This window comes from Leopardus geoffroyi, chromosome B3, assembly GCF_018350155.1.
Source record: "Leopardus geoffroyi isolate Oge1 chromosome B3, O.geoffroyi_Oge1_pat1.0, whole genome shotgun sequence".
Classification (NCBI taxonomy): domain Eukaryota; kingdom Metazoa; phylum Chordata; class Mammalia; order Carnivora; family Felidae; genus Leopardus; species Leopardus geoffroyi.
Genome location: NC_059337.1, coordinates 116,623,761 through 116,650,928, shown reverse-complemented (window position 1 = coordinate 116,650,928; position 27,168 = coordinate 116,623,761). Strand labels below are relative to the sequence as shown.

Genomic DNA, 27,168 nt, shown 5'->3' with positions numbered 1-27,168 from the left:
CGCCACCCAGGCGCCCCAAAGCAATTTTTAAAATGATACCATTTTAAGTTATTTCTCTCTGCATAACTTCTTGGATTTTAAATAATTTTTTTCTTTTTTTTATTTAAATGTTTGCTTGAGAGAGAGAGAGAGAGAGAGAGAGAGAGAGAGAGAGAGAGAAAACCCCCAAGCAGGCTCTGCATTGTACACTGCCAGTGCAGAAGCTAACACAGGGCTCGAACCCATGAACCAGGAGGTCATGACTTGAGCTGAAATCAAGAGTCACACCCTTAACCAAGTGAGCCACTGAGGCACCCTTAATTTTTCAATGGCAAAGAACAGCTTTTAAAGTTATTTCAACCTTGTTCATATAATAGTAACCTGCAATACAGAATCCAAAGGAAACCTTCCATTGCATCTGTTTCAAGAACAAAAGAATTACTATGTGTTCATCATTAATTTTTTTCATTCATAATAGCCCTACAGTTTTGTTCCTCACTGAGAAAATTATAATAAACAGCAAAAAGTAAGCTTATTAAAACCATTTTACCTATTCATCAGGGAACTGTTTGTATACAAATAAATTAGTGTTAAGATCTGAAATAAAGATGACTCACCTATAACTAAATCCCTGGCTGATATCAGCACCAGTGGATTAGTGAAAGTTATTCCATATAATTTGAACTTGGTTGTAGTAAGGTTTCGGCTACCATAATCCAAGAGCCAAATAAGACCACAACACAAACAGAAATAAACTGGTCTACTGTAGGCAATGATACGATTATGGCCCTGAAAATGATACAAAAACAAAGTCAAGTTAATTGATTTTAAGAATCACAATCAGCTAGTGAGATCTGTGATGGCTTATATTCTAAGGATTCAAAATGCATCCATATGGAAGCCAAGTTTCTGACTGTGGCAGAAGGGAATTACAAACATGGGAAGGAAGAAGAATCAAACGAACCCTGTGATACTGGGCTGAAATTCGAGGTATCAGTATGAACTTATTATTATTTTTTAATTTAATAGTATTTATTTATTTTTTTAACGTTTATTTATTTTGAGAGACAGAGAGACAGAGTGCGAGCAGGGGAGGATCGAGAGAGATGAGACACAGAATCCAAAGCAGGCTCCAGGCTCCGAGCTGTCAGCACAGAGTCCAATGTGAGCCTCAAACTCACAAACCGTGAGGTCATGACCAGAGCTGAAGTCGGACTTAACCAATGAGCCAACCAGATGTCCCTGAAGTTATTATTTTTAATACACACATAACTAAGATATAAGATGTCTGTATACATGTATGCATGCACATATGTATATACATAAATATATTTCCTAGCTTTATCCAGAGAGGACCTAAAAGCAATGGCATTCAAGAAATAAAAATTACTGGCATCAAGATCTTAGTTAAAAAAAAAAAAAATTAATGCTTATTTTTATTTTTGAGAGAGAGACAGAGACAGAGACAGCGTGAGCAGGGGAGGGGCAGAGAGAGAGAGGGAGTCACAGAATCTGAAGCAGGCTCCAAGTTCTGAGCTGTCAGCACAGAGCCCAATGTGGGGCCTGAACTTACAAACTGTGAGATCATGACCTGAGCTGAAGTTGGATGCTTAATCAACTGAGCCACCCAGGCACCCAAAATCTTAGTTCAGAGATAACATTATTTGTTAAAAAACAAAAACAAAAAACCAGGCCTTCACAGAGAAAAGGCTGATTTTGGGCTAGGGTTAGGGAAATTATAAGATAAGCCTGGAACATATTATTGTGAAAAGAAAGGAAGTACTTAAAGAGTGATAAAGATATGTCAAGGGGACAGAAAGGGCAGGTTGGTGAGCTCCCAACGGCCAGATGAGGAACAATTTGTGCGTCAAAATAAATAATGTTACTAACATTATTGTCCACTGAATAAAATATGAATCCATGATTCCATACCAATACAAGTAAGTAAAGACAGAAAGGAAAGTTCTTACAGTAAGAAGTCCACTAATGTGGAAGGAATGATGGAATTAGAAAACTACTACTTGGCAACCATCAAATGATAACTGATTCAGACAAGAAATATCAGTAAGATTTTTACTGAAAACAAGTAGGTGGAAGTTTCCAGGGCAAGGAGACATATATAAAGTCTCTCTATGAGACATATATTAACTATAGAAGAAAAACAGTAACATTATAAGAAGAAGCGGTTCTCAAGGGAGTGGGAGAAAATTTTGTCCTTCAGAGGCAAAATTTGTCCCTAGAGGACATTTGGCAATGTCTGGAAACATTCTGGTTGTCACAGGTGCGGAGTATGCTACTGGCATCTAATGGGTAGAGGTCAGAGATAATGCTGTATATCCGATAATGCACAAGACAACACCCCTCCCTCCCACCAATTCTCAACAAAGAATTATCCAGCCCCAAATGTTAATACTGCAGAGTTTGAAAAACCCTGCAGATACTACCCTTCGCCAAAATATGAAAGCACACTAGTGCTAACATCACTAGTAAAAGGATAAATGAACATCATGTGCTTCCTGATACAAGACACTGAGAAGAACGTATCATTTTCATAATTTTCCTTTCAAAAAAAGCAAGTCCTATATCTAATCAAGAAGAAACATCGGACGAACTCAAATTAAGGGACGGTCTACAAAATAACTAGCATGTACTCATCAAAAGTGTCAATATCGTGAAAGACAAACACATACTAAAGAACTGCTCCAGATTAAAAGAGGCTAAAAAGAACAAATGCAAAATCAGGCATTTTCTATTGCCAACCGAGTCCACAGGAAACACCAGAGTAACATCTGTAGATTCGTACATAGTATTCTATCAATGTTTAATGTCCTGATTTTAATAATTATATTGAATTAATAATACAAAGCAATGCCTTTGTTTCTAGGAAACATACACGGCAGTATTTAGAGGTAAAGGGACGTGTGTCTACAATTCACTCTCAGGAGTGTGTGTGGAGCCAGGGGGGTGGGGAAGGGATAGAGAAGAACTAGAAAGAGAGTAAGTAAATATGGGAAAATGTTCACACAGGGATCTGGATAAATGGCATCAGGAATTCTTTGCATAATCCTTACAACTTTTCCCTAAATTTCAAATTACGTCAAAATTTGAAATTAAAAACAATGCTGCCATATATCAATACACTTCAAAAGCATTCTTACAAAATATTAAACAATCAGTTGAAAGGAAATCATTTGCCTCCTTGTTTTGTTCACCTACACTCTATTAAGTATTCCAGTGTATGGGTAGAAATAATATTCAAGAAAGAAGCATCATCATAAACTGTTCTTGGAGTCTGTTTTTGAACTACTTTAAAGAGAATGCCCTTTGGACTTTCTAAGTATTAAATAAATACTCTATGGTGAGTTCTAAAATTGGATCATACTTCACAAAAAATACTGTATCAGCTAATACTATTTTTCTAAAGTCACAAAGTGAATAATAAGGTTTTTAATCTCCTCAGAGTCCACAGATTACCAGATCAACGTATTACTTCTTTCTTCTTCCTCCTAATGGCTACCTAAGCAAAATAATGTACAGTTCCCCCTTCTTCAAAATCCTATTTTTTAATACTTACTCATGATTTATTCTTCAAAATTTACTAAATGCAAGTTATGAAATAACTAAGAGTTTTATGAACCATGTCTACCTGATTATCTCCTCCTGAAACAGGCTGTCAGAAAATGAATTATTATGCTCATTTTCAAACTAGATTCAGAGTCCACAATTACAACGCCATTTTACTTCATGCTAATACATCACCTGTATTTCTAGTAGAATGTCAAAACTTAGATGAGAAAATAATAACATAAATCTTAATTCAATCTGACATATAACCAAAAAGGGGGGGGGGGGCTTTTATAAATGTTAGGAAATTACAAATGACAGGCATATTAGAATGACTTACATGTCTGGGAGAAGAAGAATCTGGTTGAACACTCTAAAAATGAAACAAAAGACAGATTAGAGTACTGAGGTCCTGATAACTTTATAAGCAACTTTCAAAATGTCTGAAATAATTTCAAGTAAAATATTCCACAGGTAAGAAATGACCTATATTAATTCTGTTGAAATATCAACAGCAGATGAAATATCAGCTCCAGATACTGGTGTCACTGTGGTGTCAGAAGAGATCTCAAATCTTTCCAGACTCTTAAGCTTATTGTGGTTCATTAATAATTTGCATCGAGCTTAACATTACTGAGATGGCATATGGTAGATAGGTCCATCTTACTCCTTGGCTCATTACCACACTTAAGTATAGTTAAGGTACAATGCTTTCTTATATGACACCACTCCATTCAGGAAATAAGAATTCTTATAAGAATTCTAGTTCTGTCCACAAGTTCCAAGCTTACTAAATAATTCCATAGTATTTGTATTAAGTATATTATCTGCATTTTCAAAATCATTTTCATTTTCAAAATCATCAAGTTAAGCTGTCTCCCTATAAGAGATTTTATCAACTTTCCATAAAAATGTTCAAAAGGTATTTTGCAGCTACTTCCCAAATCATGGCTTTTCTCCCAAGTTCCAGTTCATTTCCAATAGCATGCCAAACAATTTCACTAGGATGATCTCTTACCACCCTACAACTCTACAATGGACCAAGCTCACTGAGTTTGCCATGTGGCCCTTGGTTGGACAGGACACCAGGTAAGCTCTAAACTCTTTCAATTCCAACATCTGGCCTCTAAAAGTCTCTGTTCCAGTCCTTCTGTTTATGATATTACTATGCTTCTAGTCAACAGACTTTTAAAATCTAAAACACTTGTAAAATCTCAGTCATCTTTTACCTTTCCATATCTAACCAGATTTACCTGAGAACAGTGAACAAAGTTAATGCGGGACAAGAGACACTGAAGCAGGAATTTAAATAGTTTAAGGCAAAAAGGGATGGATTATAATGGTTAGAATGAGAAGAATAAAGGCCAGAAATTTTGACAGAGAATCACCAAATTTAATCAAAGGGACTTGGTTACTTGTTATTACAGACTGAGGAGTAAGGGATAGAGGCTTTGGGATTTGGAGTCAGTACACTATTGTCAAAAGCATAGGAGCTGGGAAAGAAAAACATTTATCAGAAGATGATGATGTGCTACTTTTAAAATGTGCTCTTGGGGTGCTTGGGTGGCTCAGTCAGTTAAGGGGCCAACTTCAGCTCAGGTCACGATCTTATGGTCCATGAGTTCGAGCCCCGCATCAGGCTCTGTGCTGACAGCTCAGAGCCTGGAGCCTGCTTTGGATTCTGTGTATCCCTCTCTCTCTGCCCCTCCATGACTCATGCCCTGTCTGTCTCTCCCTCTCTCCCTCTCTCTCAAAAAAATAAACACTGAAAAAAAAATTTTTCTCTTAATGTGCCCAAACGCCTCTTAGTATGCCGAACTAACGCTTGTGAGAAGGATGAAGACTGTGACACATAAATCTAGACCTAATCCATTCAAAGGGGTAACAAGGTAATAAAAAAGTGTGGCTTCACGGGCAAGGAGTTGCAGGCTGAAAAGAGGGCCAAATAAAACCCTAAAAAATTCTCATAGACTAAGAAGTAGTCCAAAGACCAAAGAAGCATCAACAAAGGTAAAGTTATCTGCAAAGTATGATGATCATCAGAGTAGCATAAAATCACAGATCAACAATGAGGATAATATAAAAATGGAAGATATTATTCACAAGGTACTAAATGATACAGCACTCACAAAGAATGAAGAACGAGAAAGGACATAAATTTGGCAATTAGAGATTATTAACTCATACACACTCTAATAATTTCAGTAGTGCCATGAGGAAAAAAAGTGTGGATGGGTCTTGAAGAAATGGAGCAGTTGACACAGGCAGCTTATTCTAGATGTCTGTCTATAAACAGGAAGTACAGCTGACGGTATAGACAGAGCCAAACAAACAGTTTTCAGGACGGGGGAGAAGTTCTGCCTGTTAGCATCTATTGGGCAAATAACCAATACAAGCAAGGGTTTTTCCTAGCTCAGAAAAAAAGCAAACAGTCCGCATTGACAATCCACACTGATTTTGCATGGAAGGTGAAACATTAGGTGTTTGAGGCTTCCATTTTTAGAAAACTTAAAATTAGTAACATTTGGCACTTTAGACCTACTGTTTAAATAGCAAAGGGATACCAATCTTCTGCTTTCAGTGTCCCAAAGAATATATATACTAGTCTTGACATTTCTCTATCTAACCGACGATGGATTTTAATAAATTTCACCTACAGGAGACTTAAAATATTAGGAGAGGTGGTGTTTTTAAAATGAATTTCAAGAATGCTAATTCTTATTTTTAACAAATACCCAAATATTTTAATACCCTTGCCAAAAAAATAGTTCAAGGATGCTTCATTTACATATCATTATTTTTTAAAGTTCGTATGTCCTTTGGTTCCCTATCTGATGTAAACATCTAGGGAAAATAAATTTAACAATTAATATCTTACTATAATGCATGAATGATACAAAACCTCCGCCTTTTATCACAAATATCACTCCCTAGTTGGAAAATAAGAGAGATGCTGGTACCTTAAGTAGCGAGTATTGACAGCTGGCTATCACTAGGCAGAACTGGAAGACCCAGATATCTCTGAAGAAGCCTTGTATGAGAAGAACAGATCCCAAAAAAGCCACAAGAATAGCCAGGATGACAGCTAACACATTTTCCAGAATCTCACGATTTCTGTGGACAGAAAAATATACAAGTAAGTACATCATCAATGTAAGAAAGTAACTAGAGCGAAAAAAGGGAAGACCTCAATAACAAGTTGATACTGTCCTTGCTAACATGTTTTTTTGGTGCTGGTTTTGAATAAAGTTTTGGATCATACTGAAAAAGAAACCAGTTTGTGTGGAAAATTAACACAAAATCTTATGTGCAAATAAAGCATGCTACAGTAAATTGTGAAGTTCTAATCATAATGCATAATTTTAATTTCTATTTTAAAAGTTTACCCGTAACATCTGTCACATTTTCTGCTACATTTGTTGCCAAATAACTAACCAACCTGAATAGCAAATAAAAGGAGACACACAAACAAGTTCGAAAAACAAAATCTCAAAACAGTCTCTAGAAAGTTAAGTTGAAAAGTCGTTTTATAGGACAAAGTTTGTAACCAAATTTTGACACCAAGTGATTTCATTTTCCACATCTCGAAATCATCTGAAATAATCTCAAAACTAATTTACTAGAATTACTTCTATACAAGCTATTACATATATTGAGAATGAAGACAGTAATAAAAACCACCAATGCTGCCTCTATCAAACCTGCTGAGACAGTTCCAGATTTTATTAAACCGATGCTGCAAAGAAACAGTATGATGACCCAGATACTATATATAGCAATGGAGAGGATTTTTATATGTCACAGCAAAAAAGAAGAATCTATCTCAATTACTTCTTGGGGAAATTATATTCACAAAATGTTAAATATTTACTAAAAGTCTTATTTTTAAGAATCATTTACTGACATGGGAACACGCTCAGTACATTTACTGTGCAAAGAAAGCAGGACACAAAACTATATGTATAGGAAGATGTACGCTGTTATTTAAAAGAATACACATATGGGTTAAAAAAGATGATATATCAAAATGACACTACTAACAATGGTCTTCTCTGGGTGGAAGGATTATGGTTTGCCCTTGTTGTCTTAAAATCTTCCTGCATATTTCATTTTCTAGAATGGGTAAAGAAATATCTTTATAATCAAAAAAAAATTTTATTGTTTTTATTAAGTCAATGCCATATTTATAATCAACTGACCTAAAAAAATTAACAAGTATCTCTGTACTAGGTTTGTTTCATAGTTCTCTCAGATTAAAACAAGTTCAATAGTATTTTCAAATCAATAAACACTAGTATTTTCATTTGTTCTTATATGGCAGTTGTGGAATTCTAGATTTGTCAAATCCAATGATACTTGGCCCTTCCACTACATTACATACTGTTTATAGTTCCTGTCACTCAACGTGTGCTCCCCTTCAGTCTCTGCTAGTTTTAAATTTTGATGAATCCAATTTACCAACTTACTCTTTTACTGTTTTTGGTGTCACATGTACAAAATTTTGCCTAATTCAAGGTCACAAAAATTTTTCTTCTACTATGTTTTCTTTCTAGGAATGTCATTGCTTTAGAGTATACATTTAGACCTAGGATCCATTTTGAGTTAATTTTTATAATTTTATAATACGGTACAATGTAAGTGTAAAAGGGTTTTTTTCATATGAAAATCCAATGGTTACAGCACCATTTGTTGAAAAGCCTACCATCTCTCCACTTAACTGATTTGGGATATTATTTTGATGCCATTTAGGCCTGGAGTTTTTTTTGTGGGCAGGTGTTTATCTACAATTTCTATTTAATAGATATAGTACCATTAAGGTAATGTACCATTCAGAATGAACTATGATGATTTATATCTGTCAAGAAATTTGTACATTGTCAAGTTTATTCACATACAGCTGATCATAATATTCTATTATCCATTTAACACCTGTAGAATCTGTAGTGATATCTTATTCCTGTTGCTGGCAATTTGCACTTTTCTCTTCTCTTTTTTTCCCTAATCAGCCTTGCTAAAGGTTTATCAATTTAATTGAGTATTTGGTTTCCTCCATTTTTCTCTATTGCGCTTTTGTTTTCTAGCGGATTTCTGCTTTGTTCTTTACTATTCTCTTTCTTCTGCTTACTTGGGCTTAGTGTATTCTTCTTTCTCTAGTTTCTTAAGATGGAAGGTAAAGTCACTGAATTGGCCTTTCTTCTTACTTAGGGCTATAAATTCTTCTGAGTAATGTGTTACTGTCAGCCCCAATACTGTGACATGTTGTGTTCATTTTTATTCAGTTCAAAATACCTTCTAATTTCCCTCCTAATTTCTTCTTTGATCCATGAGTTATTCTGAAGTATTATTTAGCTTCCAAATATTTAGGGACTTTCCAAGGTTCTTTTTTGTTTTTAACTTATCATTAATTCCACTACAAAGAACACACAAAGTATGACATGAATCCTTTTAAATTTGACCCTTATTTTATGGACCAGAATATGGTTTATCTTGGTAAATGTTCCAGCTGCACTTAAAAGAATATACATTTTGGGGCACCTGGGTGGCTCAGTTGAGCGTCCGACTTCGGCCCAGGTCATGATCTCACTGCTCGGGAGTTCGAACCCCGTGTCAGGCTCTGTGCTGACAGCTCAGAGCCTGGAGCCTGCTTTGGAGCCTGTGTCTCCCTCTCTCTGTGCCCCTTCCCCACCTGTGCTCTGTCTCTCTCAAAAATGTATAAACTTAAAAAAAAAAAAAAAAGAATGTGTATTTCATTGTTCTGAGTGGAGTACCATAATTGTCACTCAACTTAGGTTGGCTGCTGGTATTGTTCAAGTCTGCGATGTCTTTGCTGATCTTCTACATATTTATTCTAACCAATTATTCAGAGAGGGGTATTGAATTACACTATAATGTGAATTTGTCTATTTCTCCTATTTGTCTTTTTTTTTTTTTAATTTATCTATTTTGAGAAAGAGAGAGAGAGAGCGCGCGCACGCGCACCAGAGAGGAGCAGAGAGAATCACAGTCAGGCTCCACGCTGTCAGGGCAGGGCCTGACATGGGGCTCGAACTCATAAACCATGAGATCATGACCTGAGCTGAAACCAAGAGTCAGATGCTCAACCGACTACGCCATCCAGGTGCCCGTTTCTATTTCTATTAGCTTTTATTTTGAAGCTCTGCTTTAAGTGTAAAAACATATAGGATGATTGAATCCTATGAATGAGCTGACCCCTTATCTTTATAAAAATGACTTTCTTTATCCTTAGTAATATTCTTTGTTCTAAAATCTGTGTCTGACAATAATACTGCTATTCCAGCTTTACTTGGATTAGTATCAGCATGGTATATCTTTCTCAATTCTTTTACTTTTAACCTATTTCTGCCTTTATATTTAAAGGCAGAAATTTCTTACAGACAACAAAGTTGGGTCTTGCTTTTTTCCCCCAATTCAATTTTTGACTTTTTCTATCTTGTCATTTATTTTCTATCTGTCGATATGTTCTTGATCTCTTTTCCTTCTTTTTCTGCCTTCTTTTAGGTTAAAAGAGTAATTTTTATGAATCCATTTTATCTCCCTTTTTAACTTCCTAGCTGGAACTCTTACATTTTAGTGGTTGGTTTATTAGGATTATAATATACATTTTATGGCAGTTTGCTACAAGTGATGTTATACCAGTTCATATACTCACATAAGAAACTTAACAGTAGTATGCTTTTATATGTCCCTTCCCAGCCTTATGGTACTGTCATGCACTTTACTTTTACTTGTCATAAATCACACAATACATTGTTATTGTTTTTTTAAAATATCCAATTATTAGAGGGACTGAATTAGCAAGAAAAAAAATATCATATATTAGCCATGTAGTTAACTTACCATTACCAGTGATCCTTGTTCCTTTGGGTAGGTCTGTATTTCCATTTGGTATTATTTTCCTTCTGCCTGAAATATATCCTTCAACATTCTGTAATGTGGGTCTGCCTGCAAAAATTCTCTGTTTTTTGCAGTCTGAAAATGTCTTTATTTCATCTTCACTTTTAAAAGATACTTTTTCTGAGTAAAGAATTCTAGGTTGACAGTTTTGTGGGTTTTTTTCCTTTCAGTACTTAAAAAATGTTGATCCACTTTCTTCTTACTTGCATTATTTCCAACAATAAATCTAATGTCTTCCTTATCCTTATTCCTCTGTACAACAGTCTTTTTATCCTCTTGCAGTTTTTAAAGATTTTTACCACAAGTTTTGAGCAATTACGTGCTCTGGTGTAGTTTTCTTCATGTTTCGTGTGCTTGGGGTTCATGAACATTTTTGAATGTGTATGTTTAGCATTTTCATCAAATTTGGAAAGTTTTCCAACTCTTCTTCCAATTTTTTTCTCTCTTCCTATCTCTTGAAGTTGTCTCACAGCTTACTTTCATTTTATTTATATGCTCTTTTCACTGGGGGACAGGAGTGGGAGAGGACTCTTTTCTCTGTTTCATTTTGGATAGTTTCTATTGCTATGCTTTCAAGTTCACTAATATTTTCTTCTGTGATATCTAATCTACCATTAATCCCATCTGTTTTATTTTTCATCTCTCAGACATTGTAGTTTCATCTCTATAAAAGAACTATTTCAATAAGTTTGTTTTGGATCTTTAAAAATATCTCTCATGTCTCAACTTTTTTAAAAAAAAAAAAAAAAATTTTTTTTTTTAACGTTTATTTATTTTTGGGACAGAGAGAGACAGAACATGAATGGGGGAGGGTCAGAGAGAGAGGGAGACACAGAATCGGAAAGAGGCTCCAGGCTCTGAGCCATCAGCCCAGAGCCCGACGCGGGGCTCGAACTCACGGACCGCGAGATCGTGACCTGGCTGAAGTCGGACGCTTAACCGACTGTGCCACCCAGGCGCCCCTCATGTCTCAACTTTTTTAACACAGAGTACAATTAATACTTATTTTTTACTTATTTATTTTTAATATTTATTTATTTTTGAAAGAGTGCAAGGGGGGAGGGGCAAAGAAAGAGGGAGACAGAGAATCTGAAGCAGACTCCACGCTGTCAGAGCAAAGTCTGATGTGGGGCTCAACCCCACAAACTGTGAGATCAGACATTCAACCCACTACCCAGGTGCCCCTTGTTTTAATTTTTTTTCAAGTTTATTTGAGAGACAGAGAGACAGAGAGAGAGAGAAAGGGAGAGAGTGAGACATAGAGAGGGAGAGAGGGAAGGAGAGAGGGAGGGAGAGAGGGAGAGGAAGTGCTTGTGTGAGACCAGAAAAGAGACAGGGAGAGAGAAAGGGAATCCCAAACAGGTTCTGTGTTATCACAACAGAGCCCCATGCGGCTTGATCTCAGGCACTGTGAGATCATGACCTGTGCTTACATCAAGAGTCAAATGCTTAACCAACTGAGCCACCCGGGCATCCCCAATTATACTTTTTTTAATGTCTTCGACAGCTAATTCTAACATCTGTGATAATTATAGGTTGGTTTCAATAGATTCATTATTGCCCTCATTATAAATCATGTTTTACTGCTTCTTTGCATGCTTTGTTATCTTTGGTTGGATGCCGCTGTGAAAAGTTTTAGATGGTTAACAATTTTTAGATTTCTGTTAAGTCTTCTTGAACTTTGTTATGCTACTTGGAAACAGTTTGATCATTTTAGGTCTTGCTTTTATGACTCGTTTGGTGGGTCTGGAGCAGTGCTCCTGCTAGGGCTAATTACTGCCCCCTTTTCAGGCAAGACTCTACACAATGCGCCATAAAACTTGAATTAAGAGTTTTTTCATTCAGACAGGTGGGAACAGACACTATTCCTATCCCTGTGTGTCAGACACTGTTCCTCTGTTTCTTTCACATGCTTCTCCCCTGGCCTCAGGTAGTTTCCTCACATACACTCACGTATCAGTGCTCTGCTGACAGCTGTGGAGACCTGCTGTGGAACTCAGAGGTTCTCCCTGTGAACAGCAGTCCTCTTTTTGACATTCTGAGCTGGCTGCCTTGGTCTCCCTGGACTCATGGCTCCATTTCCTCGACTCAGGAAGTCTGCTGGGCTCTATTTCAGTACCTCCTCCCCGTGTTGCAGCCAGCGACGAAGCCTGGAAACTCCCTTAAGGCAGGAAGCTGGGGCAATTGTAGGGCTCACATAACGTGTTTCATCTCTTGGGAATCACTGTCCTTTTTGTTGTACCTCCGATGCCTTGAAAACCAAGGTTTTGTGCATTTTTCTTCTCTTCCATTGTTTCAGATAGGAGAGTAAACCCAATCTTTTTTACTTCCGTCAACAGGAAGCACCAAGTTTTAATAGACTAATATTGTTCATTATTAAGACTAGTGCTACGAAATAGGGAAATACAAAGAGTGCTCTAATACCTTTTATATTTAGAGTCATATTACCTATAACCTTGTGATCACTAACACCTCAAATTCTCTGGCTTTTAAGTAGAGTTCCATGATTCTTATTGACAATAAAAAAGATTTCTTGATATAAACATATTAAAATTGCCACAAAAAAATTTTTAATGAATTCAAGAGAGTCAATGTTTGCGAGCCCTATTAAGTTAAATTTTATCTCAAAAAGGACCAAAACAGAAAACATTTTCCAACTTGGTAACCAAGTAAAAACTTCAATGGATAATTGGGGACATTTCAATTTAAAAATAAAATCTACATATATCTTTAATATCACACCACATTCTCACCTATCAAACAGGGCCAAAAGTGTGAGTCTGTCAAAGTTAATGCCGATCCACAGCTGGGGTAAGATCCAAAAGCGGTAATAGTGTTTAACCTTTTGAGCAGCTTCTTCGGTTGGACCATAAGTCGCTGCCAAGTCAGGGCTGAGGTCAATGTCTTGCTGCTCCAACAAATCTGTATCGATCGTCAATAGCCTGTTCAACCGAATCTGTGGAAGAGAGAGCTAAAAGAAAGTCAGCACTGAAAGGCTTAAAACATCTTTACTCAAGTCATGATTCAAGGGCTACTTAATCAGCTTGCGGATTATCTAAGCCCCCTCAATTCTCTACACTCCTTATGGATATTTTATGATCATTAAAAACTACAGAAGGTGATAATAGGACATATACTTAAAGCAAACTAATCAATAGGTTTTTAGAAAAGTTGTACTGGGAAAAATATTCAGAATCTTTACATGTTATGACTGTATAGCCAGCAAATCTATAAAAATCACTTACAGTGTATCATCAGTGGCTTCCCTTCTCCCTGTCACGTTTGTGGCCTTGTCTCATTAAGCTATACTAAATCTAAGCTCCTCTGAACTGGATTCAATGCTTTCAATTCTCATTTCTTCCTACAGTCTCTATCACTGTAGTTTTCAAATCCCTCCTACATCTCCTTCACTTTTGTTTTGTTTTGGCAGGCTGCTCACCTGATGCTATACAGGAAATTACCACATTACATCTCTTAGCTTTAACTCGTCCATTCAACAGTTCACCAGTTTTCCCTTCCTCTGAAAGAGTCTAGGGGGTCCCTGGGTGGCTCAATTGGTTCAGTGTCTGACTCTTGATTTCAGCTCAGGTCATGGTCTCACAGTTCATGGGACTGGGCCTCCCACAACGTGCTCTGCACTCACAGTGAAGAATCTGCTTGGGATTCTCTCTCTCCTTCTCTCTCCGCCCCTTGTTCGTGCGTGCTCATTCTCTGTCTCTCCCAAAAATAAATAAACATTAAAAAAAATTTTTTTTAATTAAATTGAGGGGTGCCTAGGTGGCTCAGTCAGTTTAGTGTCTGACTTGGGCTCAGGTAATGATCTCATGGCTCATGAGTTCGAGCCCCACGTTCGAGCCCCTGGAGCCTGCTTCGGATTCTGTGACTCCGTCTCTGTCTGCTCCTCCCCTGCTCACTCTCTCTCTCTCTCTCTCTCTCTCTCTCTCTCAAAAATAAACATTAAAAAATGTTAAAAATAATAACATAAATAAAAATAAAAATGAAAGAGTCTAAAATTTCCCAAATGTAGCACAGCCCTAGTCAGCATTTCACTATCCCAAAGATCCCATACTATTTAACGGTGAAAAACAGACAAAAAAAAATAATCATTTCCCTATTCTTTACTTTCCTATGAAGTTTTCTGGAATACACTCCAGCAAAAAAGCAGAGACAACCTTTACTTTTCAAACACATATGTGGGAAACAGTAAAGAAAATTTTCTTCCTATAAATAACGTAGCCATTTTTATCTCTAAACACTGGCAAATACCTCCCCAAACACTTTCTTTCTTATCCTCTATGCCAGGGTTTCTCAACCTTGGCACTACAGGTATTTTCAGCCAGATAATTCTTTGTTTTAGGGGCTGTGCTGTCCACTGTGGGATGTTTTATAGTAGCCCTGGCTTCTATCCAGCAGATGCCAGTAGCATTTCTCCTAGCTGTGACAAACGGAAGTGTTTCCAGACATTGCCAAATGTTCAAAACCACTGCTCTATGCCAACTCACATCTATGGTCTTAAAACCCAGCTCACAACTAATCATCTCCAGGAAGCCACTAATAATTAATCCCTTTGGCACATTTATTTATATGTATCTCTCATGCGTTCCACATAAGAATTTCATCTGTTTTGTCTTTTCTAAGTTCAATATAAACATCTTGAAGACAAAAGCAGTGTTATCTTTTTAAAATATCCCCACTGTATCTCACACGGCATATTTTTTTACACAGTGATACCATCACTAAGCTTGCTACACACATACTGGCATGTGAATAACTAACAGTTACGTCAGATGATATTCAAAATCATAATTTTCAAAATGAAGTTTTAAAATGGCACAGATTATAACATTGGTCAGTAAACGAACCTTTATATAACCTCAAAAGTGTAATTACTGATTCATACATAGCTAATTACATTTCACGGTGTTTTAGGTTTGTTTACTAACAAGGGACTTACAGGAAAAGATCCACGAGGAGACAGCAAAGGTGACTGTGCCATAGTTTACAACCAAATTGGCATTTTATAACTTCAATTTTTCTGATTTGTGTAACTAAATCTGAATACACATCGTTTTCTAAAAGTAAAGGAAAACCTACCACATCATGTGGATAAAATCGAACTGAGGTAGAACTGGATACATGAGAATCCGTGTCACTAAAATAAAATGAAAAAAACTTCAGGAAATAAACAGCTTGTCAAGGAATAGAAGGAAAAATACATCTTTTAACAATGAGATGACATTTATATTCTTCACTGTTCCTTGTACTTCCAAATGCGAAATAGCATTTTCCTACAGATGTAATTAGGAGCACAGCCTCTGGGCCAGAGTATCTATATTCAAATCTCTTCATCAGCTAAATGAGATCTTGGACAAGTTATCCAGCCTTTTAAACCCCTCAGTTTCCGCATCACTAACACAGGAGAATAATGCCTCTGTCACAAAGTTCTTATGGAGAGTGTTTAAGAAAGCAATTAACATATTTAAGCTATAATATAACAGCCTAGAATGTGACAAATCTGTTTCCACAGTCAAGTTTCATTTTTGAAACTTGAGACCTTACCACATTGATGCTGTAAGGAATCATTCTTAAATTATATTAAACATAATTGTTTCCATTGCTCCCTCTTTCTATTGTTTCTACTATTACAAAATCACCTAACACTCCAAGCTGGTCATTCTCAACAGGATCAGTTCCAAAACTGGACTAAAGGAGCTGGGTGAGTATAGTTTTCTACATGTTCTATCTTTTCAGTGGATTAAGCTAAGTGACTACAAGATCCTATTGCTTTAAAAGACCCCTATGGGGCACCTGGGTGGCTCAGTTGGTTAAGCAGCCGACTTTGGTTCAGGTCATAATCTCACAGTTCGTGGGTTTGAGCCCCGCGTTGGGCTCTGTGCTGACAGCTCAGAACCTGGAGCCAGGTTCAGATTCTGTCTCCAACTCTCTCTGCCCCTCCCCCACTCGCACATTCTCTCTCAAATATAAATAAGCATTAATAAAAAAAAAATTAATGGCCCCTAAGAACTTTAAAAAACTAAGTGAACTGCCCATACATACATGTGTAATATTTAAATAGGTGTGTCCCATTATTAAACAAGCCCTAAAATAGGAATCAAATAAAATGACCCCTGTGAAAAAAATGAGCTAATCAGTCACTAATGGACCTCAAGACAGCAACCTGAATAGATGAATAATATTAGAATTTAAGAAAAAAATCTAATACACTCTACATTAGAACTGATTATGCCATCAAGATTTCTAGTTCTTATTTGCTTTTCTCCTAATTTCTCCCTTATCTTACAGTGTAATTTCTTCCTAAGGGAAGGAGAGAAAAGAAACTAAATATAACAGATGACCCATGTTTTATGAAATTCCTCTTTCTTATTGGTGATAAATAAATTTCAAAACACAAGGAAAGATGATCATGTAAAAAGACACGATCAAAAAACCCTTATGAAGAAATAAAATTTTTCAATTACAAAGAGACCTGATGAGTTTGAAGTTAGTAGTATAATTATTTTCCTAATAAGCTTTAAGAAGCTTTTTTATACATCATGCAGTGTGTGTGTGTGTGTGTGTGTGTGTGTGTAGCATGAAATCTAGAGTTAAACTTGAAATTGTGGGAAACCACTATCCCACTGTAAGATCCACAGGGAATTCTTACTTAATTATTTAAAATACAGAACAGCTTTCATTTTAAGAATAATGCTTTCTTTTTTTCCAGAGCAATAAATTCTACCTTACATCTTTGGAGACAAATACACAATGACAAAATTATTTAAGCCAATATGAACAAATATTTTCAAAAGCACTTTTCCATCGCAAGGCTTCAAAGCTTTAAACATGGCAAATATATGCAAGTACATACGCTCTCCTAATAGGACTTCACACATACCAGATATTAGATGCTCTTCTTGCTGCCGGTTCAAAATTCACAAGTGACATATCACAGCCACCAGTCTCATAAAGCGTAGAAGAGAACTTACCTAGCAAATAAATGATTTTTTTAAAAAGCCATTAGAATACTCAAAAATTTTCCATCATAAAACACTAAATTTCAAACTTGTTACAATTTAAGAAAATGTACTGTAACCTTTTTCCAAAATATTCTAAAAACAATGATCTGCATGGAATTCAGCATGATGTGAACTGAAAAGGAATGCTGAACAGTGGGGCAAAATGTCAACATACATAATCAGGTTTTAACAGTAAGGGATTTAAGTCAGCTTTGCAATCCAGTTTCCTCTTTTCTCCTCTCAGGGCATTCTCAATTGAAGTAATCACATGAATGAATTTAACGTTGTTTAAAAGTCACCTGACCACTTTGCAAGTGGTGAGTGGCCATTTGGAAAGCCGCTGAAGTTTTAAGATCACTCAAACTGCAAGACGGCAAATTTCTGAGATTACCTTCACAGAGTTTTGGGTTCGTTTCTTGTTTTGGGTTTTTTTTAACTCCACATACAATGTAATATTAGTTTCAGGTATAGAATTTAGTTATTCATCACTTACATACAACACCCAGTGCTCATCACGAGTCCCCTCCTTAATACCCATCATGTTGCGTTTTTTAAGAAAAAATGAAGTGTCCAAATGGATCTAAGAAGTTCAATGAATGAAGTATAATGTTGGTAATAATTAAATCACAGTATTTAATGAACATTACTGGTTGCATGAGTCTACAAGAACTCTCTGAAAAAATTTAAGAACACCATTAGCTGTAGCCAAATATCTCCACAAAGCCAATAAAAGGTTTGGAAATGATATTGGTTGCAAAGGAATGCAGGTTTAAAGAACTCTTAAAATGAACTCTATAAGATAAAATGATTTCTGATTTTGAAATTTTAAAAATCTGGAGACTGTCTGAAATGCATTCCTCACCTTGACAACCTATGTTAGCCCTCTCAGTAGTGGGTAGGGAGCAGAAATAAATGAATATAAATTTCCAGTAGGACAATGAAATGAGGTACAGAACTCTGCAACCATTTGGGACTTAGTCCAGGCTGCATCTTGATTGTTTATGAATAGGAGGAATCTTCAGGGCAATTTCAACTAGATGGCAGGGCTAAACGATTTCTCTCCCATGACTACAATGTAAACATGGTATGACCATTTTTATATACGTGAAATGCCTGAAAAGTAACAATAAAAGACCCCAGGATGTACTAATACTATAACTAAGGGTTCGCAAAACATCTCAACAATCACTTCATACTTTAAAAGGATCAGAATCTGAGAAGTTCTTTATTAAGTAGGATTAGTTGAGTGCTTTCTATGGATCATACAGAATATGTATTTTATTATGGTGTTTTCTGTAGTAGCATTTTTCTCAGAAAAATATATTCTTATGACAAGTGAGAAAAAAAGCATTCTGTGAAATGTTTATTTCATTTGCTGTTTCTCAAGGGAGGATTATTCAGCATGTGGATTATCTAAAACTCTGCTTTTTGTCACCTCCACGTGCCACCCTCATCTTCTAGTCATGAATCATTCACTCAGCACTTCTAACACAAACCAGATTCATCAACTAAAATGAAATAATACAAGCTGTCCATCTGGCTTCTTCTTAGGTGTATTGCTGAAATACTTTTTGAAGTGGTACAGTGGCTGCAGAAATTGTTAGCGAAGAAAAAACCTAAACAAAAATACTGGCTTGACCGAGATCTCAAAATTATTTTTAAATTGTAATTTTTTACGTTGTGCTCTTTCCTCATTTATCATGGCAAATGAAAAATTGGCTGTGCTACTATAAATAGCTTACATTAATAGAAAAAAGAAACATCAGATCAAAATTACACATGGCATAAATGCAGAATAATTATAAACCCATGCAAGTGAGTAAATCACAGAGTAACAAAGAGCTAGGAGGGCTTGGAAGCTATGTGTGAAATCCAGTAAGAATGGAATGGATAAACATAAGTATTTATGTCATATAATGTGTATTTTACAAATAATATTATACTCAATAGAATTTAAATTATTGGAATATATTCTGAATATATTTAAGCATTCCGTGGAATTTTTAATAATACAAGTTCTGTTTTGGGAATACTGAATATGACATTTTATGTCATATAATGTGTATTTTACAAATAATATTATATTCAATAGAATTTAAATTATTGGAATATATTCTGAATATATTTAAGCATTCCGTGGAATTTTTAATAATACAAGTTCTGTTTTGGGAATACTGAATATGACATTTATATGCAACTGAAATCAACTAAAGATCTTATTCTTTGTAATTATCAAATGGAACAAAGAACCTTAAGTCATTATACAACTATACTCTCCTTTATGTATAGATGTCTGTTATAAAATGTAAATAGCTGCACATTAAATAAATAGAAACGTAAAAAGAAAGCACGCCCTTCAAAAAGCTCTTTACACAAAGAAGGCTGGAAAAATTGAGTAGTTTTATTACTATATAAATCAAGAACTCTGAATGCTTCTTTACAAACCAATGACTAACAAGTTATAAATTTTAGAAATTTAGCAAAGCATAAAACATGTCTATGAGAAAGGAGGCTATAATTTTAACAAATGTGCAATGACTTCAACTTTGATTTATTTCCCCCCTAAGAGGCTTTGTCTACATACTAATTTTAAGAACACGTTCAGGTCAAAAAAAAAAAAAAAAACATGTTCAGGTCAGAAAAGGCTGACAGTGTATTAAGGCTTCCTGGTATTTTCCTAATGTAACTCCACCAAAATAACAGATTCTAGGTCTCCTCTTATACCTTTGGGCCTGGCAACTAGTTAGCCCTTGAAAAGAAACAAATTTTATTCAGAGGATAAACAACTCAGGAAAAATTATACTAGAAACCGTTTAGCTTAAGGTCTTGGTGAAAAACTTCGTAATATTTTAAGGTACAATAGTCTACTAAAAGCATCTTCAAAAATAACCAAAACAGAAATAAGTATATATTACTATTGGTTAAATAAAGATTAAGAATATCCTAAATCTGTACGAAGATCCTCAGCATACATATCAAATTTATATATATCTCATTTAAAATCAAAACCATGATGTAGTTACCCTTTAGGTCCAAAGTAAAATGTGCCCTTATTAATAATCCTATTTTTATATTATCCTGTATCAAGAAAAATACTATAAGTATTGACTTTTTCTGATCAATATAAATTGAGAAGAACAACAATGAAATGTGTCCTTCTCACATGAATTATGATTAAAAACTAAGTCATCTCAACATATTCAACTCCCAGGTAATAATTAGTTATATCTAACAGAATGGCTCTGTCATGATTTTAAAAGAAAACAATTACTTTCTGACAAAATAAGACTGGCGGCTGGAATTTCAGGCTTAATGATATTGGCCATGAGATAGCATCTAGAGATTAAGGGGGGAAAAAGTTAACGTACCTGGTATTTCTCAGTTTTGAACATTGAATTGATTGCTATTGCCTATAAAAATTACATTTTATTACACAAAACCATTTTTTTTAGGTAGGAGAATTTCAAATAACCAAAAATCAATAAATAAGTGATGAATAACAGGAAGATGAATAAAACGAGATACTGATTTAAAGAAAAGGACCCTTCAAACACTTCCCTGAAGCCATGAATGGTGCAGCAGATAAACTCAAAATAGACAGGGGCAAGACCCTGATAAAAGACATGAGAAATTAATGGTATTCTCTAACTCCTAAGTCCTTGCTACACAGCACAAAGTGTATAAAGATTGTTCACTCGACTAAAAAACTCCTGTTGCATTCTTGATGCTACTCATTTTACTCATGTACCTTGGCAAGAGGTAGTTACTAGGACAGATCTTCTGTAGGATTCTTCTAATCCTCCCAGTACCAACAACAGAGGCCTTGGAAATTAATCTTGATTTCCTTCTGTGGACCCTTCTCCCACTAGGCCTAATTCTGGTACACTGTTAATTGAGGTCTCTCTTCTCAAGTATTAACTCTTAGGGCAGGCAAGGGCTATGAGAGCAAAGCCAGACACAAGGGAAGCAGCTTTATAAAGTGCTTTTTTAGAAGGCTCTTGGAGGACCACATGCATCCACATGGGTAAGTTAAGTACTCTACAGAAAGTGCTTATTTCTGATGTGATGAATACTGTGTTCACAATGCTATCTCAATGAATGTGGTAGAGAAAGACTTTTAAGACTAGCGCCAGTGTCTTGGATGGTGCCACCCTTATTGTCACGAGTGGTACCTATGAGTCTCCGAGAAAACGTTGAGTTTTCGCCAGGCAGAAGTGACTCATTTTATTTCTGCATATAGTACAGGGTGGGCAAACTTTTTCTATACAAGGCCAGAAAATAAGTATTTTAGGCTTTGTGGGTCAGATAGTTACAACAATTCAAGACTACCACTGTAGGGGCGCCTGGGTGGCTCGGTCGGTTAAACATCCGACTTCGGCTCAGGTCATAATCTCACGGTCAGTGAGTTCGAGCCCCGCATAGAGCTCTGTGCTGACAGCTCAGAGCCTGGAGCCTGTTTCAGATTCTGTGTCTCCCTCTCTCTCTGACCCTCCTCTGTTCATGCTCTGTCTCTCTCTGTCTCAAAAATAAATAAACGTTAAAAAAAAATTAAAAAAAAAAAAAGACTACCACTGTAGCATGAAAGCAGCCACAGAAAACATGTAACATAAATATGTATTTATTTTACTTTATTTATATCAACAAGCATCAAGCTGGATGGATTTCCCCCACAGGCCATAGTTTGCCAACTCCTCTCCTGGACCAAAAAAATGTACTAGAATGGTAATCAAGGCACTATGCTATTTGTAATTAAAAGTTTCAATACTGAGGGGTGCTAGGGTGGCTCAGCCGGTTAAGCTTCCAACTCTTGATCTTGGCTCAGGTCATGGTTCGGGAGATCAAGCCCCATGTCACACTGACAACACAGAGCCTGCTTGGGATTCTGTCTCCCTCTCCCTGTGCACATCCCCTGCTCACTCTCTCTCTAAATAAATATTAAAAATAGACTTAAAAAATAAAAAATAAAAATAAATGTTTCAATACTGAGAACCAATCCTTCTTCCTGGAATGTTCACCACTGTGCTAGTTTGTTTTTGTTTTTGTTTTTTTAAACAAGAGAGTACAGAAAAGAACAGGTATGAGAAGAAAAGTTGGTTTAGAAGAGAGGTTTTGAGAACTGGTACGAAAAGACCAATGTCTCTACTGCTCGGCAACAATAAAATAGGTGTACATACTGGTCTCTTTTACTGACGTGGCCAATGTCCTCTAGTACTGACTTAACACCACATGCCTTCATTCATTAAGTTTCACTCTTACTGCCTAATCCCCAGATCAGGTGAACCTTCCAAAAGTGAATGCGCAAGTTCATATTCTGCTATGATTTCATTATCTGCTCACATTTTCTTTCAAAGGGACAACCTCATCTTGGTAAAATCTACAACAGGACAGTGATACTGATGACATTACAAATGACAAGGTAATAAACAAAAAGGCAAGCCACAGAATGGGAGAAAATATTTGTGATTTGTATCTGACAAATTAGTTATGTCTAAAATATCACAAAAACTCTTACACCTCAAAAATAATACAACCAACCCAATTTTAAAAGTGATCAAATTATTTGGACACACATCACAAAAAAAAAAAAAAAAGATCAATAGTCATAAGAGAAAATGTAAATTTAAAACCACAATGAGATACAACCGTTAGGGTTAAAATTTTAAAGGCCAGCAATAGCAAATGGGGACAAGAATGGGAATGAGCGCAACTCACATACACTGCTGGTGTGAATGTAAAACCACTTTTGAAAAGTTTTACTAACAAGGCCAAAACCTGGAAATAACACAAACATCTATCAGATGAATGGATACACAATATACACACACTTGCGCAATGGAATAATATTCAGCACAAAACAAGAATAAACTAACCCATGCAACGTGATGAACTAAAAACATTACTAAGTGCAAAAGGCCACATTACAACTGCATGTATATGAACTTCTAGAAGAGGGAGAACCATGATGACATAGAATATGCAGTGGCTGCCTGTGGCCAGGGGCGGGGGAAGGATGGGCTGCAATGGGGGCAACAAAGAATCTTTTAAAGACAATGAAATGTTCTGTATCTGGATTGTAGCATTTCACAGGTGTGCACATCTGTTACAACTCAACCAACTGTACATGTTAAATGGATGCAATTTATCATACCTAAATTATATATCAAAAAGTTGATTTTAAAACAAAGAAGAAAAAAAAGACTAGTCAGGTTAAGAGTCTAAGTAGATGGAGGAACGTGAGACAGCATGTAATCAGTGGAATTTCTACAAAATATAAATCAAGAGTGAGTGATATTTGTTGTTTTCTTTTTGTGGTTCATTTAAAAAAAATACTACACATCAGATTCAAAAGTAGTACATAAAATGAAGAAAAGTTCCCTACTCTCCCAGAGACAGCCACTGTGTTCTTCTGAACAATTTTTATGTACATTTGTCCTAAGACAATTGGATCACTATCCTCATACACATTCTAAAATTTACTTCTTTTGCTTACTAACTAGTTTAACTTTTCATGTCAATAATAAAGATGCATACGTTGCCTTGGTGGCCCTGTCCATTAACCCTCTGAATTCAGCTCAGGTCATGATCTCACAGTTTGTGGGTTCGAGCCCCATATCGCGTTCTGTGTTGATAGCTCAAAGCCTGGAGCCTGCTTCGGATTCTGTGTCTCCCTTTCTCTCTGCCTCTCATCCATTTACACACACACTCTCTCTCTCTCTCAAAAATAAATAAACATTAAAAATTTTTGAAAACAATAAAGATGCATCAAGTTCTAAATATTATACTGTTTATGTACTATCGTTTCTTTTAGAGGTTCTCTAATAACAAGAGATTTAGACTGTTTAAAGTTTGTCAAAATTACAAACAATGTTATAATGAATATCCACGTACATATATCTTTTCAAGTTCGCAAATTTTGAGTACTAAAAGCTATAGGCATTTTTGGTCTACAGTTCTTTTTTTTTTTTAATTTTTTTTTTCAACGTTTATTTATTTTTGGGACAGAGAGAGATAGAGCATGAACGGGGGAGGGTCAGAGAGAGGGAGACACAGAATCGGAAGCAGGCTCCAGGCTCTGAGCTGCCAGCACAGAGCCCGACGTGGGGCTCGAACTCACGGACCGCGAGATCGTGACCTGGCTGAAGTCGGACGCTTAACCGACTGCGCCACCCAGGCGCCCCTGGTCTACAGTTCTAAACTGCTCTCTAAAAACATTCAATCTTCAGACTTTTTCCAATAATAGATACATTACACAAAGATGAAAAAGATCTCACCTTGTTTTTAATCTGCAATTTAAAAAATTATGAGTACAGGCGCCTGGGTGGCTCAGTCTATTGAGTGCCTGACTTTGGCTCAGGTCATGATCTCACAGTTTGTGGGTTCGAGCCCCACATCGGGCTCTGTGCTGACAGCTCAGAGCCTGGAGCCTGTTTCAGATTCTGTGTCTCCCTCTCTCTCTGCCCCTCCCCCACTAACACTCTGTCTCCCTCTGTCTCAAAAATAAATAAACATTAAAAAAATTATTAAAAAATAAAATAAAATAGATACATAAATTTGAAAAAATTATGAGTAAACTTGAACTGTTTGTCTGTGACTGTATTTCAACTAGTATTTCAACTTTTCTAGTTACTAATCTTTATCTTATTGATGTGAAGTGCTTAATGTAGCAAAGACTGAAGACTGACCTCCAGTATTCATCCTTTCCTTATTCCTTGTATTAATAGGACCTTCCCCTCATTGAATTTCAGCTGGGCCTATGTTCACCTAATTAGAGACATTTCCTAACCTCTCTTGCAGCTAGAAGTTGCCATGTGACTATGTATGGGCCCAAGGGAAGTGGGAGAAAGTGACAGGCACATTTCTCAAGTTGCAATCTGAAAGATAAAGACTAACTGTCCTTACTTTTTAGCAACACCCCCCCCCCTTCCTGCTTTTCAGACAAATGACATTTGTTGACAACAAGTGGAGCAGCCAGTATGGACCAGCAGGGAAGCCACACATGGAAGATAACAGAACCAACCCCCCTGCTAGGGACAGCTCCTGTGAGACTGTTAGAGAGACAGGTAAACTTCTCTTTTATTTTAGTCACTGATTGGTGAGGGGCTGGGGGAGGAGGGTTGTCCTCCATTGAAGAACCCAACCTGTATTTCAGCTAATGCATATATTAATCAAGTTTAACTTAAACTTAGTTTAACTTAAACTTAGTTTAAATAAACTATAATTACATAATAATGTTAATAATGATGATAGCAATGATTATTTATGTAATTGACTTATTATTGCCAGGCACTGTTTTAATTGCTTTGCACATTTTAATAGATACGATCCTCATTATAGACCTATGAAGTAGATACTGTTATTAATTTGATAAATTAGGGAACTGACGCACAGGGAGAAAATAACTTGCCCAAGGCCACACAGCTCATAAGCAGTAGAGTGTGGACTGGAAGACATGAAGTCTGACTACGGAGTCCACTACATCCTACTCCCTTTCATGGAGATTTCAGAGATAAGATATTATGCCATCACTTACAAACAAGTTAAAGAACAATTAATAATATGGATAAATAACATACATGCTAAGTGAAAAAAGCAAGATACAAAACTCATACAGTAGCACCAAGTCACCCACCATGATCCCAATTCCGTTTCAGGAAAGTACACAAAATGTGTGCATTAAAAAAGACAGGGAGGAAAAAATTATAAATTTCAAAATTGAGTATCTCTAAGTGATAAAATTATAGATCACTTAATTTTCATTATAGTTTCTAATAGTTCTAAACTTGTATTTGTTACAAGAATGAGAAAAATACATTCTAATTTATCAAAATGAAGAAAATATCCCCAAACTTCACACTTCTTCCTTTTAGATAATAATAAAGGATCTTTATTGCTTCAATAAAAATAAACATTTTGCTTTCATTTGTATATATTTTCTGTCGCACTCCCCTCAATAAAAAATGCAGCTTTTTTTGTATTCGAAAATATCAATAAAAGATCGAGGCCGCTGCAAAAAGAACATAACTTTTTGTTTAGATGAATGAAAATGATCTGCCATAACATAGGGCACTGACGTATAAACTCCAAGGTCCCATAGCCCTCTGATCTCTGTATAGTAAGAAAAAGTATCTGTAATGTAGCACAAAATGTTAAGGCATACAACATAAGACATATAACATAACAAAATGCATAATACATATAACCCTTTTTAAACACCAAGACTAACTCTAATAAAAATCATGAAAGTATTATAGATCATCTGAGCCCCGCTTTTTAAAGTAAAAAATTTTAAAGCCTCCAAATCATATTTCTGCTTAACAACGCATAGCTGCTATAAGCCACTTAATAAAAAGGCCAATAGGGAGGGTGGGGTACGAGCAGATTTAAGTCTTTTTCTAGAGCTGACCACACTTTCAAGTTAATAAATTCTGTAGTAAAGCAGATTATCTCAAAGAATACCTTCTTTGTCAATCCTTGCATAGCAATGAAATAAAAGAAAGCCTCAGAAAAGTAAGTTCAGTCATCACTTTTTAAACCTTGAATGCATTAATGAAATTAAGAAGACATATCTGTCAGAGGAATATCACCTATGATTTTTATATATTTCATATTTACATTTTAAACATAGATACAAACTTTTCCTCATTTCTTGTTTATTTTTTACATGAAAGTTTTATGTACTATTTTTTATGTACAT

General features: G+C 35.9%; 1 protein-coding gene across 8 annotated transcripts in view; it reads right to left on the bottom strand.

Annotated features, from left to right (window-relative positions):
• The window catches only part of PCNX1 (pecanex 1), a 166,495-nt gene that overhangs the window by 54,374 nt on the left and 84,953 nt on the right, over positions 1-27,168 (bottom strand). For 6 of the 8 annotated variants that reach the window (XM_045451397.1, XM_045451400.1, XM_045451398.1 and 3 more), the window contains 6 exons: positions 17,354-17,444; positions 15,553-15,610; positions 13,212-13,429; positions 6,504-6,657; positions 3,884-3,916; positions 597-768 (listed from right to left, as the gene is read on the bottom strand). In XM_045451397.1, coding sequence (XP_045307353.1) covers positions 597-768; positions 3,884-3,916; positions 6,504-6,657; positions 13,212-13,429; positions 15,553-15,610; positions 17,354-17,444 — 726 coding nt within the window. The remainder of the gene's footprint in view (positions 1-596; positions 769-3,883; positions 3,917-6,503; positions 6,658-13,211; positions 13,430-15,552; positions 15,611-17,353; positions 17,445-27,168) is intronic. The other 2 variants (XM_045451399.1, XM_045451403.1) reach the window with 1 other exon arrangement.